The 18514-nt window shown below is 36.3% G+C and overlaps 2 protein-coding genes across 10 annotated transcripts; both read right to left on the reverse strand.

The window, feature by feature from the left end:
• Nucleotides 1–1069: 1069 nt before the first annotated feature.
• LOC107800663 (dol-P-Man:Man(7)GlcNAc(2)-PP-Dol alpha-1,6-mannosyltransferase) lies at nucleotides 1070–13998 on the reverse strand. Of its 4 annotated transcripts, none has more exons than XR_012693436.1 (20): nucleotides 13842–13998; nucleotides 13648–13733; nucleotides 13238–13279; nucleotides 13072–13117; nucleotides 12312–12398; nucleotides 11139–11221; nucleotides 10301–10418; nucleotides 9366–9424; nucleotides 8327–8398; nucleotides 7328–7391; nucleotides 7061–7164; nucleotides 6606–6677; nucleotides 6010–6096; nucleotides 5855–5922; nucleotides 5286–5354; nucleotides 5127–5209; nucleotides 4117–4232; nucleotides 3257–3322; nucleotides 1698–1791; nucleotides 1070–1612 (listed from the first exon to the last, which is right to left on the reverse strand). XR_012693436.1 is itself a non-coding variant. In XM_016623884.2 (20 exons), exons 1-20 carry the CDS (start codon nucleotides 13876–13878, stop codon nucleotides 1523–1525), a joined length of 1500 nt encoding a protein of 499 aa, XP_016479370.1. In that variant the 5' UTR covers nucleotides 13879–13997; the 3' UTR covers nucleotides 1070–1522. The 4 variants fall into 4 exon arrangements, 2 of the variants coding, with proteins under 2 accessions (XP_016479370.1, XP_075073437.1); XM_016623884.2 differs by having other exon boundaries at nucleotides 4117–4216; nucleotides 11139–11194; nucleotides 13842–13997; XM_075217336.1 differs by having other exon boundaries at nucleotides 4117–4216; nucleotides 13842–13997.
• A 597-nt stretch (nucleotides 13999–14595) lies between these two features.
• On the reverse strand, nucleotides 14596–18113 carry LOC107800661 (flotillin-like protein 6). Of its 6 annotated transcripts, none has more exons than XM_016623881.2 (3): nucleotides 18024–18113; nucleotides 15829–16783; nucleotides 14596–15420 (listed from the first exon to the last, which is right to left on the reverse strand). In XM_016623881.2, the coding sequence occupies exons 2-3, from the start codon at nucleotides 16756–16758 to the stop codon at nucleotides 14875–14877; spliced, it is 1476 nt and encodes a 491-aa protein (XP_016479367.1). In that variant the 5' UTR covers nucleotides 16759–16783; nucleotides 18024–18113; the 3' UTR covers nucleotides 14596–14874. The 6 variants fall into 6 exon arrangements, with proteins under 6 accessions (XP_016479367.1, XP_016479365.1, XP_075073438.1 ...); XM_016623879.2 differs by having other exon boundaries at nucleotides 15829–16787; XM_075217337.1 differs by lacking the exon at nucleotides 18024–18113 and adding an exon at nucleotides 17696–18015 and having other exon boundaries at nucleotides 15829–16787.
• Nucleotides 18114–18514: the final 401 nt, after the last annotated feature.

An 18514-nucleotide genomic window follows, 5' to 3' on the forward strand; every position in this document is an offset into this window, starting at 1 on the left:
CACAAACTCAACATGACAACATCCTTGGCTTTATTTCAGAAAATCATCAGCAAACTAGCCTTATTTTACACAGTACAGATAAGGGGTACAGATTCTTGAGTAATCTCCTCATTTAGACCATAATCCTCAGCTATCCACAGAACTGAATGAGCCAAAACGATAGGCAGAGCTGCAGCCAAAGTGATCAAAAGATGGATTCCAGCATCAGTAAGAATTAGAGCAAGGGATGTCCCAATGGCTAGAAGTGGCAGAACAATAGGCTTAGTATCGAACACGAAAAGCCAACGAAACAGAACTGTATTAGCCACTGCTCGAAGCAATAACAAGTACAAGATTGTCACTTCCTTCATGGCAACTAAATAGACTAATGAAACCTTACGTTCAGGAATAAGCGCGATGAAAAGAACTATCCACACAAATTCAGCATAGTAGAGCCCGAATTTGCCTAAGTTTCTTATAATTCGGGCTGCAGCTGATTCAGGAGTGGAAGGGATACTAAATGGACATGTAATTTGGAAGGAAAATGGTTGGTTTTTTTCAAGATTCGAGCTTTCTTTTGATTCATAAGGTTTGGTTTCGGAAGGAGGATTTGCAGAAGTGGCTGATGACCTTTGCACTGGACCATAACTTTCCATTGGTGAAATGAATGTGTGAGTGAGAGTATGGAGATTAAGAGTCTTGATTATATAAGGTAAAAACGAGCCATTGTCCAAGTCAATACTATGAATTTTCTTCTCTGACTTAAGCATAGACTTTGGAAAATCAAATACGAGAATAATTAGTCTTGGACCTGGTCATATATCATGACTTTTATCCCATTGGTACGTACTACACACATGGCAAAATTGAGTTGGCAATAATACTATTTGTCACCACTATGACTGAACCTGTTTTGACCCCTTGTATCAAGGCCATTCAATAAAACCATCACTTATTAGGTATACACACATCACATGACTTGACCTTTGATTATGGTTTAGAACTACCCTCAAGTTTGAGCTCCGTCAGATGTCAAGGAAAAATAAGGCTTTTTGGGGTGGGTTGGGGGGGGGGGGGGATTTCAAAGTTCTTGTAGAAACAAAGAACAAATTTTAATTTTCTCTCCCGTTTAGTAGGTTGGTTGATACCAGAGTAGTGACACATATAGTGGCAAAATGTGACAAGAATATACAGTGTTTGAACTCTATGTTGGATTTCAATGAAAGAGTGCCATAAGAAAATTTGGACTTTCTCCCAGAGAGACAACACATTTTACATCCACGTCCCAAGTTTTCTCAAAAAGATATACTGAAGCTTTGAACATGTCAACTATTTTGTTGTGACCACCCAGAAGAAACACACCTTTCTGCAAAGATGATCCAATGTCAGCAACCAGCTGAAATTTCCAGCTTCATTACATAACATGTAACGAGCACGGCTGATGTCTGACCCTTCGTTCTCCATTCAGTTTTTGCAAAAAGGAATCGTGATAAGACTAGATATTATGCCTCATCAAAATTTTCTGACCCACTACTGGATGCTTTCAGGGAATAACCGGGCATCCTGGCCAGCTTCTATTTGTGATATCCGTGTTTCTTATGTTACCATGAATAAACACCTTCGGTCCCTTTACCTACATGATGCAAACAGGTTAAGGTAAGAAGGATGCTTCCCAGAACATTACAATTATCATTTGACATCGTCTAAGATATCCTTACCAGTGATATTGAAGGAAAACCAATTCGTACATGAAGCCGAGAAAAACCATCCACGCTCATCAGACATTTGAATCCTTTGATATAAAAATTCTCACTGTAACAGCAGGATTGGCAGGGATGAGGCTGATGTACTTACTATAAGTAAAATCCATTTAATTAAAACGCTATCAGTGAAGAACGAGGCTTGATTGTGCTTAAAAGCTAAGCCTTTAAAGCTGAAGAGAATAGAAAGAAATGTGAAGACACGAGGTACAGCTACTATTCTGATTCAGCAATTGGCATAGAGTAAAATTCTTATGTTTTTACAGCCAAAAACCAATCACGAGAATATTGAAAGGCTCAAAACAAGCCTTTGAATCCATATTGTCAAGTCATTCAAACCCATTGACAGCTCAAAGGTATGTAGAGGCAATATAGGTCCATGTATTTCGAAACCCCCGAACTAGATATGGTCAAGACAAACATTTTAAGAGATAAATTTATATAATTGTAAAGCAGCTTTCTTGGGTGTCATGAAAGGCTTTAAAAATAAATTCCTAATTAATACTAGAGTAACAGACCTAGTTTTCATCAGTAACACCAACTCTATTAGTTTAACAACAATAATGCAATAGCCTCCTTACACTTCAGGGATCCATGCCCCTTAAAGCATCTACGCATCATAAAAGAGACGTCAATTAATTCAGATGCAAATTTGTTTGTCTGATAGATTTTTTAAGAGTCTGGTCCCAGGATGGAAAATACGGAATGTCACACAAGCAATGCCTCTCCATTATAGATATCAACATTTCTCAAGGAGGCACCGGAAAAAAAAATAAAGCGTCATCCTTGGCAAGGTGATAATCAACTCATTTACAAAGTCAATTCAAAATTTTAACGAACTCATCATATCATGTTCTGTAAATTCAATGTCATCCTTTATCGAGAGTTATTCTTTTGGTATGTGAAGCTTAATCACCATATTTCCAGAGATAAAGACCACCAAATATGTGCTTCTTTTCCAAGGTAAGTACAGTGATCCATTTGGGTCATGCTAAGGTCCATCATTGCTCATTTAGAACTAATCCCTAGTTTTGCAAATCATGCATGGGTTAATGAGGATCCTATAACGGGGAGGAGGGGCAGTGGTGTCACTGAAAGCAAAAGTATCTTCCGTCAGATGACACTGAAATATACCAAGCATACTTGGAAATAACTTCAGCTCTGCAATCAAAGAAAGATGACAGCTATATAGAACTTGCAGCGGAAGTGTTTGGGGAGTCTGAAGACCAAAGCGCTCAAGCTACCCGATGATCAAATCAAGCTCTAATTCCCAACAATCACCTCACTCTTTCACACTCTCTACATTGTCTTTATTTAGACTCAGAATACCACTTCAACTCATTAACTTAGAAGCTACATGCATCAGCCAACAAACCACTAACGACTGATCATAAGGGCTTAGCCTCTAAGATATAGAGAAAACTGGAAATGTTTCTTTTGTTCCCCAAAACACTGTCTTGCAATCTATTTCAAGAATTATCACAGCCATTAAGATAAATAAATTGCAAAGAACTCACTTCAGAAGATATGTGAAATTTCTCATCTGAAAGTCTTCCAGATAAATATTTTCTTCTTTAGAGTACCTGAACCCAAAAACATAGCAATCTTGAAGCTAAATGAAATTGGAAGGAAAAAAAGAGAAACAATAACATAAACTTTGAAAGATGCGCAGTTGTTGAAGGTTAAAAGTATCAATCAGCCATAATCCTTGCAAATGCTATTACTTCAGTTAAGCAAACCAAAAATCTATATTTTCTCAATTACTAATCAAATGCCGTACTCTCTCCCTGTCGCAATTTATGGATGGTGTTTGACTGGGCACGGAGTTTAAGAATGAAAAAAAGACTTTTGAAACTTGTGGTCTAAAACAAGCCATAAAAATTATGTGGCTATAAATCATTACATTAAGGGTAAAACGAGAAGTTTAAAGTTAAGTTATTTACTAAATATAGAAAGGTATCATTCTTTTAGGAACCGACTAAAAAGGAAAGAATGTCCATAAATTGGGACGGAAGGAGTATCAGTGAAGCAGATCATCCAATTCCTAAATTCAATAATTTTTCTTTGGTAAAAATGTTCCAATTTTTGCTTCTTTTTAGTTCTAATCAAAAGGGATAAAACTTATGGTTTAGTCTAGGGAAGCATTTTCAAAAGATTGGATTTTTCAGAAAGCCCAGGTACTCAAAGGACTTTCAGACAGCTATCTGGAGTAGCTTTTCTAGTAAGAAATTAAGTGTCTTTTCTCGAGTTTTCAACAGATACAAATATGCATTAGTACACAGTTTTGGGAAAGGAGATCCTGCAAACGATTTCTTCAAATGAGATCTCCTCCCAGGAAAGACCACTAAGTGAATTGCATCGAGATGATAAAGCATACCTCCATGGATAATTATCTTCACAAAATCGGGATATTCCATTCATCGCTGAGAAAGTGTCAATATGAACCCAGAGTTCATCCGAGTTCTTTGTTATACCACCTAGGTGAAGATTCAACTCGAGATTGTAAGCAAGAAAAACATAAAAGTTAGGAGAAAATCATAAAGTAAAACGAATGAGAGAACTAATAAGTTATACTCCCTCCGTTTCAATTTATGTGACATAGATTGACTCAGCAGGGAGTTTAAGGAGAAAAAAAGAAACTTATGGTCCTAAAAGCTTAAAGGATAAAAGCTTTATGGGGCCATAACATTTATGTGGCTATAAAAGCTTCTCATTAAGGATAAAATAGGTAAAACGGAAAGTGTAAATTTAAATTGTTTCCAAATTTAAAATGTGTCTTTTTGAAACGTACTAAAAAGGAAAATGTGTCATATAAATTGAAACCGAGGGAGTAGTGACTAATAGAGGTACATAATAGATCAGCATTGCAGGATCACTGGAAAGTTAAAAATATAACCCAGCTATTAACAGAGCTCCAATTAACTGCTTGAGAACTACAAAATTACTATAAAGTTAGCGCCTCCAGATTAATTATGCAAGACCAAGATCTCTTGTTCAGATTTAAAGGCTGTTAGGAAAAGAACCCAGTAAAGAAACAGCTTTTTTGCATTAAAAAAGGACCACATTTCTTCAATCCTCAAGAACACCATGAGCGTTTATAATCATGTGAATCCATTTTAAATTGAGTACCTTTATATTGTACATTGCTATCTTACTTGTCCCCAACACTAAGGTACCGGGCACTTTCAGGGACTACCACTTCCACTCTTTTCCTTTTTTTTTTCCTAATAAAAAATGTAGTTAAACAAATGAAAAGGAAGAGGAAAAAACAGGACATTATTTTGTGATTTTTATTGGTTTGAACCTCATAAGTATAAGAGGACCAAGCAGTCCATGGCTCATGTCAATCTCAAAAGAATGTGAATAAAACATAGAGAGAGCGCTCACCTATCCTATGCAGAGGTTTTAGAGCATAACCACTAGGATAGTTTTCATATGATGCCATGAAAAAAACTGCCGTGCAGGCTAGACTAAAAAGTAAAAAATGTGTCAGAATACACCCAAATAATCAAATCTGCAGTACGAGCAAGTCCATCCCCATCATACCTGCCAAGCATTAATCCCAGCATAGTAATGTACAGAAACTTCCAGAATCTCTTTTTCCGGTTATTATACCTGCATAAAGTTGAGACTTGAGATAATGCAACAGAATACGATCTACACAAATAATAATAAAAACCTTATGCAATATTGGTGAGATTCGAAAAGAAAACTTCTTCTGATACAACAGCATACTAAAAGTTCAGGCAAAGACTTGAAGCACCATGAGAAAGACTTCCCTAGATTTTGTCAACAATACATGTTAGCTAACATCAATGACACAATGGTGGCAAATACAGGTTGACTGATTGCTTAAGTAAATCCTAGATCTCCACTTCAGAGTGCAACTAGGAAATGCTAGATGTAGGACGAAGTCCAAAGTTCTGAAGGCGCAACCAACCACTCTTCAATATTTTATAATGCCAATCATTTATGGTTGAAATAAGATTCACACAGGACCGGCCATATGCTACTCTAAAGAGAACGACTACACATGTATATACTCGTATAAAAATGTCTTTTGGAACTCAGTAAAAATTAAAGTGAGATCATGCTAAGCATAAGAAACAACATACACTCTGCTAGCTGCAACAGCTGCTGCGAAGTTGAAGATGGGAATGGAACTAATTACGAAGCGGAGCTCCTGCAGCATTGACGATTATCAAATGAACAAATTACCACAATGTTAACATCAACTATACAACTCAAACACAGAGCTACTAAGCTATACCTTGTGCGGAAGCTTCGAGTACAGTAGAACAAATGAGAGAACTGGAAGGATGTAGAAGAAAACCCTTCTGTCCAGTAAAACCCCAAACTGGAAAAAAGTAAGATCAAATTCAAGAAAAGAATCAATCGGACCAAGTGAAATAATTGATACCTCAGTCCTAGAATAGCAAAGTAGCATTACTGCTTCCAAAATATTAATGGTATGCACAGTTTGCAGTTAGCAGTTAGCACTGCCTAGAAATTTAACAGCACGATGGCTACCTTCCTGTTGCTGTTACATGAAGCAAGAGGTCATTTCCCTATATTTGTGGCTATCCTTACATGCTAAACATCTCTGAGGACGAATAAAAAAGGTTCTCTTCAGACTGCTTTTTACTCAAAAGTTCCAGGAACTATTGAGCTATGACTACCTCGAACTTCATTTAATGGGGCTAACTTTATCATTGCATTCTTAAGGGGATTTAGGCCTCAATTGCTGCTTCTCAGATACCTCTGGCTTTCTCTTTGACGATTTATAGAATGGTGGTCCTGACAAATCCCACCATTTTTATAACTGGCATGCATAAGCTGAAATTGTTACATGAAAAACATACATACCAAAAAAAGTGGGTATGCTGCAAGCAGTGAGCGGGGAAGCGCTGATGTGAAATACCAGTGGAAAGGATGTGTCTGTTCACATTTATTAAGGAACACCAAAAGATATGGAAACCTTTGGTAACAAAAAGTCTAGTTAAAAGAGTTCTGCTCAAAAGTTAACATCAATGGCATAATCTATCAAACAAAAAAGGCTGCCCACAAATAAAAGCTTCAGGAATAAAATCAAATCTATCAGAATAATATAAAATAAAAAGGCAAATCACGGAATTCACAGGAAATGCACACAGAAACCTTTAGCCAGAACAGGCAAAGCTTTATATCAAGACCTCCTTTACTGGGAAGGGGAAAAAACGCATATTTGTGCCGACAGATACTAAGACCATGGGTTATCCAGTAGAACACCTTGGAAATACATAGAAACTAAATGCTTAATTACATTTACCAATGCAGGATACACCCCATTCAGAACTGCGGTTCAAAACAGAGTTGAACCAGAAAACTTCTAGCTCAGGCCACAACAACCTTCTCCACATGACTGAATCAACAAGAACAGTAAGGCCTGTAATATAGACAAATTATTGTTTCAAACTTTCAGATAACATGACATCCGTATTTCAAAAAAAGACTTTTTTCCTGATAAAGTATATAGCAGATAAACTTGGTAATTACACAAGTTACTTCACCAAATAACTGATATTCCTTAAATATTGTAGTTTACGAACCTATAGAGAGGAAAGCAGCAGCTAAGCAGGATGTCAGTGCTTTCCAGAAAGAAACCGATTTAGTCTACACATAAGAAATAAATATCCATATTAAGCAGAATAAGCTGCATAAGCATACACCTCATAAGGTTATCAAAAATTACAAAACAATGTCACGAAACAAATTCCACAAAGAAATTTATTCTGAAAGAATCTATCCACTTCATTATGCAGTACTCGCCACTGGATATCTTTTCTTTCTTTCTTTTTGGTCATCCAAAGTTCATTTGAGTTTGTACCTTTCACCCATACGAACAATTGTCAAAGCAATCAGGTGTGACGTGAATGCATCAAGTGCATGCAACTCTATAATAAGAAATAAACGTCATATTCTCGGTGTAAGTGGACAAATAAGTCTTTATACAAAAATTCTCAATGCAGGAGATGAAAAAGACTAATAAAAGCAGGGATCAGTATCAAAGAGTAGGAAAGCTTTGCCAGCAATTGAGACCGAAATATTTAGAAGTATTGCAAAAATATTTGAGATTAAATTGACAAGAGAAGCAAACCGCTAAACCATGTGCGCGTGATTTCTCGCCTATCATGAGCTTGACTTGTGCTCTAAAGTCGTAATTATTTATTTAACAGTTAGCGTTTTAACAACATTCGAATAGAACTCAATGTTGTGCGCTAGTTTTCAAGGTCAGATAGGGCTTTGACGATATAGGGGTTGGCAGAAGAAGTAAAGCAGTCAAGATTCCTATAAAGTGAAACAATTCTTCTTAGGAAAAATCCAGGTCCTGTGGAAACTAATTTGAGCAGACAATAACAATACATATGACATTATGCATCACTCACATGAGCTCAAATGATAAGATTCCTTCCTATCAAGATTAAGTTCAGGTGATGATCCCATTCCTCTATCCAACCAGCCATTTCGGGTGTTGCTCCAAAAAGAAAGGAAAAATAAAACTCAAAAGAGCAAGTAATGACTCTTAAGTAGACAACGGTTCAGCTCACCAGCAAGAGCTCCAAACCCAAAGGAGCAATGAGCAGAAGTATGTCGCATCTGAAGACTAATGTTGCAAACACCTGAACCAGAAAACAGACAGTTAATGTGATAACTACAAATAGTCATTCTCTATGGTTGATTTTGTTTTTTGCCTTAGCAATTTTAATTATTGTTTGATAACACAGAATAATTACTCATCTTTTAAATCATTACAGCCGTATGGACTAGTCAAACTAGGTATAAACTTAATATTTTACTCAGAATTCCTTGCTCTGTGGAATTGACACCCGGACTCAAAAGTCAAATTATATTTTGCAGCGACAGCTTATTCTTTTTAGGGTGTAGTTGGACGTGATCAATTGTCTAATTATTCTGGCCTTGCTCATTCTTGGCCAATTCCTCAGGTTTGGCTGGCAGGTGTCTAAGATGTTTTAATAGGTAACACAGAAAATTGTGAAACTTGCACAAGAAAGAGCACTCAGGAGCATTGCTATATTTACAAGAGCCTAGAAAGGGGATACAAAGACCTAGAAAGAGAAAATAGAATACACTTATTGTTTATATAATAACCCACAAGTATTTTAAGCCCAGATAAATGTGCCTAATACATCTTTCAATTCTTTTATTATTTTTACTTTTTCAATTTTTGGATCATTCACAAGTTGCATTAACAAACAAATAGCTTTTTTCATTGTTTCCAGCAAGCTTGTTTTCCCACCAAATACCACAAAGCTCACCACTTAGAGAATGTGGAAGGAGGCTTTACTTCACTGTTTTTCCTAGTTCCTTTTTTCTACTTTTCTGTTCCCAAAATATATAGCTGACAATGAATAAGTTACTTAAACAGATAATGACAGTACAAAGTACTGAAGGTGGCACATTTACATAACTTGAAGATCTGCAAACACATGGCTTCTAGCGAAATCATACTAATCATTTAACATGAAGATCTGCCAACACATGGCTTCTAGCGAAATCATACTAATCATTGTTAAATATGTCTGTCACATAAAATGATTTGATAGTTAAATGGTGAGGCAAACTTACCATGCAATTTAATGCTGCATATAGACTCCCCTTAAACCAATAACCATATGCCAAATTCACTAGGAAAAAAACAAAGTGTTCAATCAATGCTCAAATTCACTGAGACTAGCAAATTGCATGAAGTAAAGTGACAGTAGAATCAATGCTCATATAGCATGAAGTGACTATGTAGAAGGTATTAAGGTTTCAGTAATAGTGTGTATTATGATCCATTTGTACAAGACACCACAAACATAGGCACGATATCAACAAGAAACAATATGGAACAAGTAGAACCTTGTTACATAAGGTGTAATACAATGCTTGCGATTATAAACTCTGCAAGCCACTGCTTAGTTTAGTTGCCGCCTTACCATTAGAAATCTCCTGGGCCACTAATTATCCTTTCTGGTTTGAGGCTTTAAGGTTTGTGGCTTTAGGGGGAAATCTAATACTACCTAGAAACTTTTTTTTAAGGTTTTGTGAAATTATAGAGTTGTTACATTCATAATTTGATGAACATGATTGTTCTCTATTTCCAGCAAGACTAGTGCATTTGGAATGGATCTTCAGATCCAACTTGAGACCATCATCAGCCTACAAGTGATGAAGGGCAGAGAATGGCAGGACATTTAAGCTGTTTGGAAAAACCAAAGTCATTCATGCAGAGAGGCCAAGCATAGTCTTACTTTGCACAATTGTTAAGCGCTGAGTTAATTTTGTGGATCCTTTCATACTAATAAAGAAACACATGGGCCTTACTGACTGAAGAGGAAAGGTTATAAATAAGCGTAGAAGTAGGCCCCTTCTATTATCTAGCAGCAGCTTACTAGTTTTCTTTTCAGGAAGTATGGTCATAAATTTGGGATTGATCAAAAAGAAAGATAACATTCAATTCGAAAGGAGAAATAGTTAGCTACTTTAGTAGTGAAAAATATGAATTTACCAATACTTACCTAAAGAAAATGCCAGTGTATTTGGAAGAGGACGGGTGCAATAGAACAGCAAATGAAACTGTGATGCTGTCAGGATAACAAAGAATGCTTCAACTTGAGATCCAAACTTCTTCTTGATCTGCAGAACCAATTTAACATCACATCATTAGCTGGCACCTTTTACTTCTCCAGCTCAAAAAAAGGGGCAAGTTTCGGAGTACGGGAGTCAAACCATTCAATTTTCTCAATTAAAAACACAATTCCCTTTGTCAAAAGAAATTACATTCTGAAACTACACAAGTACTATGTCACAATTTTTTTTTATGACAGCGATGTCCAGGCCAACATGTATTCCACCTGGTACCTTCCACCAGCACAGACACCAAGTTCGAAATACATTAAAAATGTATGAAAAATTGTTTGACTCCCAGATAGTGCTAGTGTCATATAAAACAGAAAAAAGGGAATAATAACTTAAAACAAATTTAAATAATGCTGGAAAAAAAATACAAAAAAAATATTGCTACATTTGATCAGATGGATCCTGGACATACATATTAGATACTGTAGAGACTCTGAATTTATCGTGCAACATGTCTTTTGAAAACGATGCTAACACTTTTCTGGACTTCATAGATTCCCTAAAGTTTTAGAGGGGAGCTAAGATCCTTTTGCTGAAGATATTTCCGCACTTTCCTGGTGCAGTTTAATGAAATTTCATACTTATCACAAACAAATGGAAGATTCATAAGAGACCAAAATACTTCAGCCCAACACCTATCTGAAAACATGTCAAAGTTGATGGATAGAGTTCCAATAGAAAAGCAATTCGCTATATTCTTTGTATACAATCGGATACCTGAATGCGAAAAAATCGCAACGTAGACAGAACGATACCACCCAATACCAGTCGTACTACACAAACAAACTCGGAGTCAGTCACTACAAAAATCACAGAGCAGATAACGGAATAACACGTCAGATGCTTTTAGGCTCACTATAAACAGAAATTAATGGTCAAATAAACAAAGCACTCATAGAGAATTAACACCATTCAATGTTCATATGAAAGTGTCTCTTTCCAGCCTAAACGTTGTAAATTTAAACTGAAAACATGTCATCCTAATTATTTATTGTGTTTCATTGTTCATATGAATCCAAGAAAGGAAAGCAGACATGAGATCACTTTACAGTAGCCAAGACTTGTGCAAGCCCTGTTCCATTTTAAAACTTCTACACCAGACTATTCACTAATAATGTAACATGTTCAATCATATGACCATTGTGTATCAAATGCCGGGAAAATGAATATACACGTGCCTATTTATTGGATATTAGTAGATTAAGTTACCAGCAATAACTCAACTCACTGTTGTCATTTTAGCTTAAACGCATTAGTGATCTCATTTCTCAGGTTATTAGTGCTTACTTCCTCTAACAAAGTCATTCATTAAACTTGACATTTTCTACTTGTATCAAAATATGACTACACGAGAACCATTGAGTTTAACAATAAGCAGCTAATTACTTTAGCATCAAGTCCAGCTTTTCAGATTACGGTTCATTTATTCACAGTTCCAGCTTATATCACCAACCTCCTCCCACAAAGCAACACCCCAGTTAACTTGTACTCGTAACCTGCTAATTGCTATGAGTAAGTTACGTTGTGTAAAAGGTGACATCCCAGACAATGGTAAAGCAGAAGATTGCAACATATTTTTACGTTTGGCATCCAAACCAAGGCAATGTGAGTATAAGTTGGAGATCACCAATATGTTATTGAAAAATTGTAGGATGTAATGTGAAATTTCTTCTGGTTTTTATGTATGCCAAGTTAAAACAGAGATGTTTTTGAGTTTCAAGTGATGAAAAAGACATTCACGGCAACAGACGCGGTCAAAAGTTCATACGTAAAAATCACGCTTCGACGAGTCAAACCTCATCATGTTTTAGACTACCAGACACCTTCAAATTAGATTCAAGCTTCAATTATAATCTCGAACCACACAAATGTTCCCTCACAATACCATACCTGCATAGAGACTATACAGCTTTGGCAAGTGTAGCAAATTCATTAAGAGAACAGCTGGAGATGCCAAAATAGATACAAGAAAAGCCCCTGCAATATAGATGGAATTTGCAGAAAAAGAAGTTAAATTTTGGAGACAATGAGCGGAAATAAACCTGAAGACCGGACTGTGCTTTAACTGACTAAAATGGTATTAGAAATATAAATATGCATCTAAGACTAGACACTCTATGTATTTTACACATATTCCTTCTGATAGATAAATCTTTTGCCTCATGTATCGCGCCTTGAGTTTATCCAAGTAAAGGAATAACAGGATCAGCACCTGTTCTTTTCTTCTTATTTTCTTGACAAGGTAATGTGCAATTATATGTATAAGAAAATGGACCTTGGGTAACTCAACCCAAAGCTAGCTCATGAGGTGAGGATTGGGGTGGGATCTTCTAGATCATAAGAAAACCCACATACAATATCTGCACAAGTGTGTGACTGATAGGAGGACTTGAACAGGCTACATAAAGTGTTTAACGACTAGGCAATCTAAAAGCTTAAAGTGTTATTTATCATCTCTAGTCTAGCAATACATTAGGAGCATCTACAAGCAACAAGCTAAAAATCTTTTGCAGTTATTTGACAATTCAAGTTGGCCATCTTTTTTTCTTTTTTGATAACTATTTCAAATTGGACATTCATGCCAAATCATCACATGGTAGAAATAAGAACCATAATCTCTTGATAAGCTTAGCTGAAGTAGAAAACTTGCCGACAAATGTGCGAGGTACAACTCCAGGGAACTCCAGATGATCGTACTAAGGGTGCAGAACAAAGATAGGGAAGAAAAAAAGAAAAACCCAATGAGTATAGGAAATTCACCAGAAGTGTGAGTGATAAAATTAAAGGGGGAAAATAGGAAAATAGAAGATCATTACCTTCTCTATCTGATGCCTGTGGTACAAAATATCATGCATAGCCTATTCAAAGAAGGAGAAAATGTTAGCACCACTTGACGGTACAACACTTTTCAGCAGAAAAAGGAAAACAAAATAGGGGAGCATAGTCAGCAAGCACGGTGAAGAAAAGAATTAAAATACAGCCTCCAAACTATGCAGTTCTAGGATATAAGATAGCCTTCAAACTATACTATAAATATTTTTTTCTAGCCTTCATACATTCTTCTGTTCGTTTACCTCCTAATTAAAACCATTATAATACACAAGGAATTTACCAAAAGTAACCAAAATTACGCAATCTTGTGATTTTAAAGAGAAATAGCAGTAATCCAATTCATCTAAATAATAATAAATCACCGGTAAATGAATCGAGACTAAAAAGGTAGTACCTGGACATTGAAACTTTCTTCTACCTTAGTGTAAGGTACCATGAACACGTAGAATGCAGCAATTGATCCCAATACCAAATCGTAGCCTATAAAGAAGATCGTTTCAATAGGCTTACTACTTGATTTCACGAATAAATTACAAGTTCAAAACAAAACGGAAAAATAATTATTGGGAATGGAACTAAGAATTTTACCATAAAGCTCCAACAATTTCTCAGACTTCCGTGCCATTGTAGAGAGAAACTGAATAACTTAACGTTTGTGTTTTTATCGGTCCCCGAAAGCCAGTCAAAATGTCGGAAAACAGAAGGTAACAAAAAGGGCAAAACGACGACGTACAAAAAAAGACTTGTTATATTTGAATATTTCATAAAACTATAGATTTATGAAATTGAGAGTACTTGTGTACGCTCAAATTCTTACTGCTATGCAATTAAATAGTAGCAGCAAAAAAAAAAGAAATTATCCCATTTTAGTTACATGGTGGATAAATTAGATAATCCACAAAAGGAAATGAATTTCAAGGTTGAAATGCAAACATAATCCTTATGCTTCAATAACAATTCATCAAGCTAATATGATCACTGACTTAAAAGTGTTCTTATATTTCGCGCTCATATAAAAAGTTTCACTAAAATAAAGTTTTGGATAAGTTATCCGCAAATTATATCTAATCTAAATCATAAAATATTAAAATACTTCAAAATATCAAAAAAATCATAAATGTAAGTTTTTTTCATCTTTTACGTTATAATTTAGTCTAAATAAATGCACATTTGCTGTTAAACAAACTAGTTTAGTAAAAGAGTCAAATGATATACTCTACTATTTATCTAATCACACTTGAGAGACTGAGAGAGTGATCTAGAATGATCAAACAACTACACTTACAATAATAGTTTGATTAATTATATATATGCACCCATAACAAAAACATTACGCGAAGAATTCCTGCCGTAAAGGTGCCTGTTAGAGAAAGAATATTGAAGATTTAGGAGACTAACTCATCACAGAGCCGTCACACCCATAAATTTCAACAATCAGTCTTCTATAACATCAACAAGATATTTAATCTGTCTGTAATAAAGCATTGCAAGCATCACTTGTGCAAAGACAAAAAGGCCTAATATACTACTAAAACTATTTCTAAAATAGTTCAGTGCAAAGTTTAGTCATGTCAGCTTATTGGTAGTTGGAGTCCCCTACTAGATAGTTCTATAAGATTTCCTATGCAGATTGGTTGGATGTGGCTGGATCAGCAGCAGAAACAGAGAGGCTTCCCATCCATGCTGGTGGCAACATTCCAGTTTGCTCATGCACAGTCTCAAGTAAAGGAGGCAATGCCTTGTAAACAGAAGCCAACTCTTGCAATCCAGCTTGTCCGCTACTGGTTCCATCTACCATCTGCCCAGCATTGGCACCATTAGTCCAGATGCTGATCTTTGGCTGAAGTCCCTTGATCCCTTCAGCATTGATTTTGGCAATGTCTATAAACATTCCTCCCTCAATCATCAGGTAGTCTCGCAACGCGTTGTAGTTTCCTCCCAAAGCTGAGAGCAGATTGCGGACATAGACTCCCTGTGCTTCTGCAGTAGCAACCAGTCCTTCAGCCTCTTTCTTCTTGGCGTAGAGTGCAGCATCAGCAGCTAGTTGAACGGCATACGTCTGAGCATCTGCTGCTAGTTTCTTAGCCTCTGCAGCTTTTCTTTTTTCATAAAGCTCTGCTTCTGCTTCCTTCTGCTTTTTGTACAGCACCGAGTTGGCCTCTTGCACCTGAATAAGTGTTTACATGAAAAACTTTGGATGAGTAATAGCATGATGCATAAAGGATGGATTCATATGACTGCATAAAGTCTTAGATTTACAACTGAAAATAGACAAGGAAAAGAGTCACTTCTTTATACTCCTGACAAAATATACCTATTGGATAAAGTCCACAATGAAAGAATGTAATTGGAGACACTAGCAAACTCACATAACAGTTAAACTTGAAGTCATCACATTATACTGATTTCCGGAATTCTACCTTGATAAAATAACAAAATTATTGATGATCACTAGCAATCTAACCTACTCTTGATAGACCAGAAAAGAAAAAGTCAACTCCAGAAGTTTGTTTCACAGGCTCTAAAAAGAGGCAGAAATGAACTCACAGAAATGTATTAGGAAATAACAACTTGCCTTAATCTCATAGTCAACAGTAGCCTTACTGAGGTGTTGTGCTTTGAGGCTCTCTGTCTTAGTCAATGCATTCTTCCTCTCAACTTCTTGCTGTAATTCAGCTTCCCGAAGTGCCACAGCTTTCTGGGCTTCGATCTCAGCCATTTTTGCCTGCTGAGACCACCGAGCCTTCTTGGTTGCCAGGACAGAATTTGCCTCAGCCACCTCAGCTTCTCTCTGACTTTCATAGATCTTAACATCAGTCTTGACTTTAACCTCCTCTTTCTTTCCGACACCATCCCTTTGTGTGGATATGACCTTTGTCTCAGCATCAATCTTGGCAGCATTTTGACGTGTGAGACCTTCTCGCTCCTTAGCTCCTATCTCACCCTTCATTTTGGCCTCAGCAACATCAATTTTTGCTTGGTTTGCAGCTTCCATTTGGGTTTTCTGCCCCAAGTAAGAGAAGTATTCGTGGCCTTCAACATCAACCAGTTGCTTAATGTTAGCATTATAAATCAGCAAGCCAAACTGGTTGAGCTCAAGCTGAACTTTGTCAAACACCTCCTTCTTGAAATCTTTTGTGCCTTTAAAGATTTCCTCCATGGTCATGGAAGCAGCCAAAACACGAGTCTCTCCCTCGATGACACCTTGAACAAGGTCCTTCACATCGTGTGAATCACGTTGATGGTGGGAAAGAAGTTTAGCATATTTGACAAGTCCCTCAGGGTCATTTACACAAGGACCGATAGTGAAAACAGCAGGGAGAAGGAAGGGCAGCTTCTCAGCACTTATAGCATTGACTTCAAAAGTATAGTTCACAGGAGTAACATCAATGACCCGACATTTCTGCAAAGGCCATACTAGTGCCTTTTTTGTGATCTTCAGTTCATTAATACCAATCCCGGTAATCACCAGGAATTCAGATGCCCTTGCGACGCGGTACCACATGTTTGCAGAATTGCAGTTCTTTGATCTTCCTAACATGGAAAGTAGAGGTTGTCAAGACCCACAACACCATACACAGACAAAAAAGTTCATCAAAAGGTTCATAACAATAGATCAAAACAGTAGTTATTAGAAAAATAGCCAAGGAGAGTACTACAACATAAAACATTCTCAACAATGCATCACTAAATTTCTAGTTTATGAAGGAAAAACCGTTTAGATATCTCATAATATATATTTTACTCAGACTTTACAGTAGAAAAACTGGCAGCAAAATACCAATCAAGAGATTCAAGACAAAGAGACAGAGTCTCAACAAGCTTAAGCCGCCACATACAAAGCATCATCAAATGATCAGCAAAAGGCTGGTCATACGGCTACCAAGCAAACAAACTTGCCGGCAGATGTCTAGCTCGAAATACCTTTTTCCTCTTCAGTACAGATCAAGTTTTAACTTATCCCAAAGTGTTTTTCCGAACTCTTTTCTCTCTAAATCAGAATACCTCCAGAAATCTTCCTTCTGGCTCATATGACAACAGATCAAACTAAAGAGTAGCAGAAATACTACTCAGGTCTGCTATTGCGACAATCACGATTGCTAGTAAAGTCAGGAAATTAAACGCCAAAATGCACATACAACATTACATTATCAACAACAACAAAAAAATATCATCTTAATTTCTCAAAATGGACAAGTAGACAAATTACAAAGCAAAAGTTGAACAGGACAAGAATACACAACTACTGAATGGGAAATAAAGAAAATAAAGGATCATTTCAGTGAGAGCAAGTTACTGATATTAGTTTCAACATTCTGTTTTTTTTTTTTTTGGTTATAATAGTTTCAACATTCAGCCACTCGATACATTAAAATGCTGGTGCAACCAAACATGGACAGAGGAATAAAATGTAAACTAAGCCCCCTTTTTAAACATATTACCCATGTAACCAAACTATTTCAGACTCTGCAATTTGTAAAGTATTGTCTCTTCCAACTTTGGTTTTTGCACTACCTTTTTGGTTTTTTCGAAATACAAATGAACATGTAAAAGAGAATCAAAACTTAGACGAAACCACAGCTCTTTGCAGGGTTTTAAGAAAAATGATTCTGCATTTCACGCTTCTCTCTTTGACCTCTCTCTCTACACACACACTGTAACACACACCCCCCAAAATTACAAGGCTAAGAAAGAAATCGTACAAAATAGCACCAAAGAAAAGGAAGATAAAAGCGAAAACATGTTCTAGTTAAGGAAAAATGGTTTTACAGTATAAGTGAAGGTTGCCTCTGAAATTTTTTTGAAACTCAAGAAACGTCTCCAGTCCCTAAAGAAAACTTTGTTATGAATGGATGGACTGTCAAACACAAATTCCATTTTTAGGGGTAAACGGAACATGCAATGAAGCTTCCCTCTCTGCTATTGCAAAAAGTTACTGTATTACTGAACCAATGATAACACGACACGTTGCTTTTACATACACTTTTATCATTCAACCATGGTTAATTCATGCTTTTTTCACCTTAATTTTTTTGAATACTTAACTATGGTAAAATGAGTACTCTCGTTTCCTCTGTTAGTATTTAGTTTGTTAAGCAATGGTTATAATAACTTACCTTTTTTAACCACATGAAAGAAGCTGCTTCGAGAATATTGGCGATTCAAATTTTCTTGTTTTTACTCTGTATATATTACCATAAATATATTATCGCAAAGTTGAAGTTTCACTAATTTTCGGCCTCCATTAAAAACATGTCTTG

Source organism: Nicotiana tabacum, chromosome 7 (genome assembly GCF_000715075.1).
Source record: "Nicotiana tabacum cultivar K326 chromosome 7, ASM71507v2, whole genome shotgun sequence".
NCBI lineage: Eukaryota > Viridiplantae > Streptophyta > Magnoliopsida > Solanales > Solanaceae > Nicotiana > Nicotiana tabacum.

What these genes read in the sequence shown, in the direction of transcription:
- LOC107800663 (XM_075217336.1), bottom strand. Translation starts at nt 13,878, where the DNA reads ATGGCACGGAAGTCTGAGAAATTGTTGGAGCTTTATG. An exon ending in GAAATTGTTGGAGCTTTATG is followed by an intron (nt 13,734 to 13,841) that starts GTAAAATTCTTA and finishes TCTTCTTTATAG; the next exon opens with GCTACGATTTGGTATTGGGA. An exon ending in TGCTGCTTTCCTCTCTATAG is followed by an intron (nt 7,165 to 7,327) that starts GTTCGTAAACTA and finishes TCTATATTACAG; the next exon opens with GCCTTACTGTTCTTGTTGAT.
- LOC107800661 (XM_016623878.2), bottom strand. Translation starts at nt 17,800, where the DNA reads ATGTTCATTTGTATTTCGAAAAAACCAAAAAG. An exon ending in ATTTCGAAAAAACCAAAAAG is followed by an intron (nt 16,784 to 17,768) that starts GTAGTGCAAAAA and finishes CATGTTAGGAAG; the next exon opens with ATCAAAGAACTGCAATTCTG. An exon ending in CTGTTGACTATGAGATTAAG is followed by an intron (nt 15,421 to 15,828) that starts GCAAGTTGTTAT and finishes ACACTTATTCAG; the next exon opens with GTGCAAGAGGCCAACTCGGT.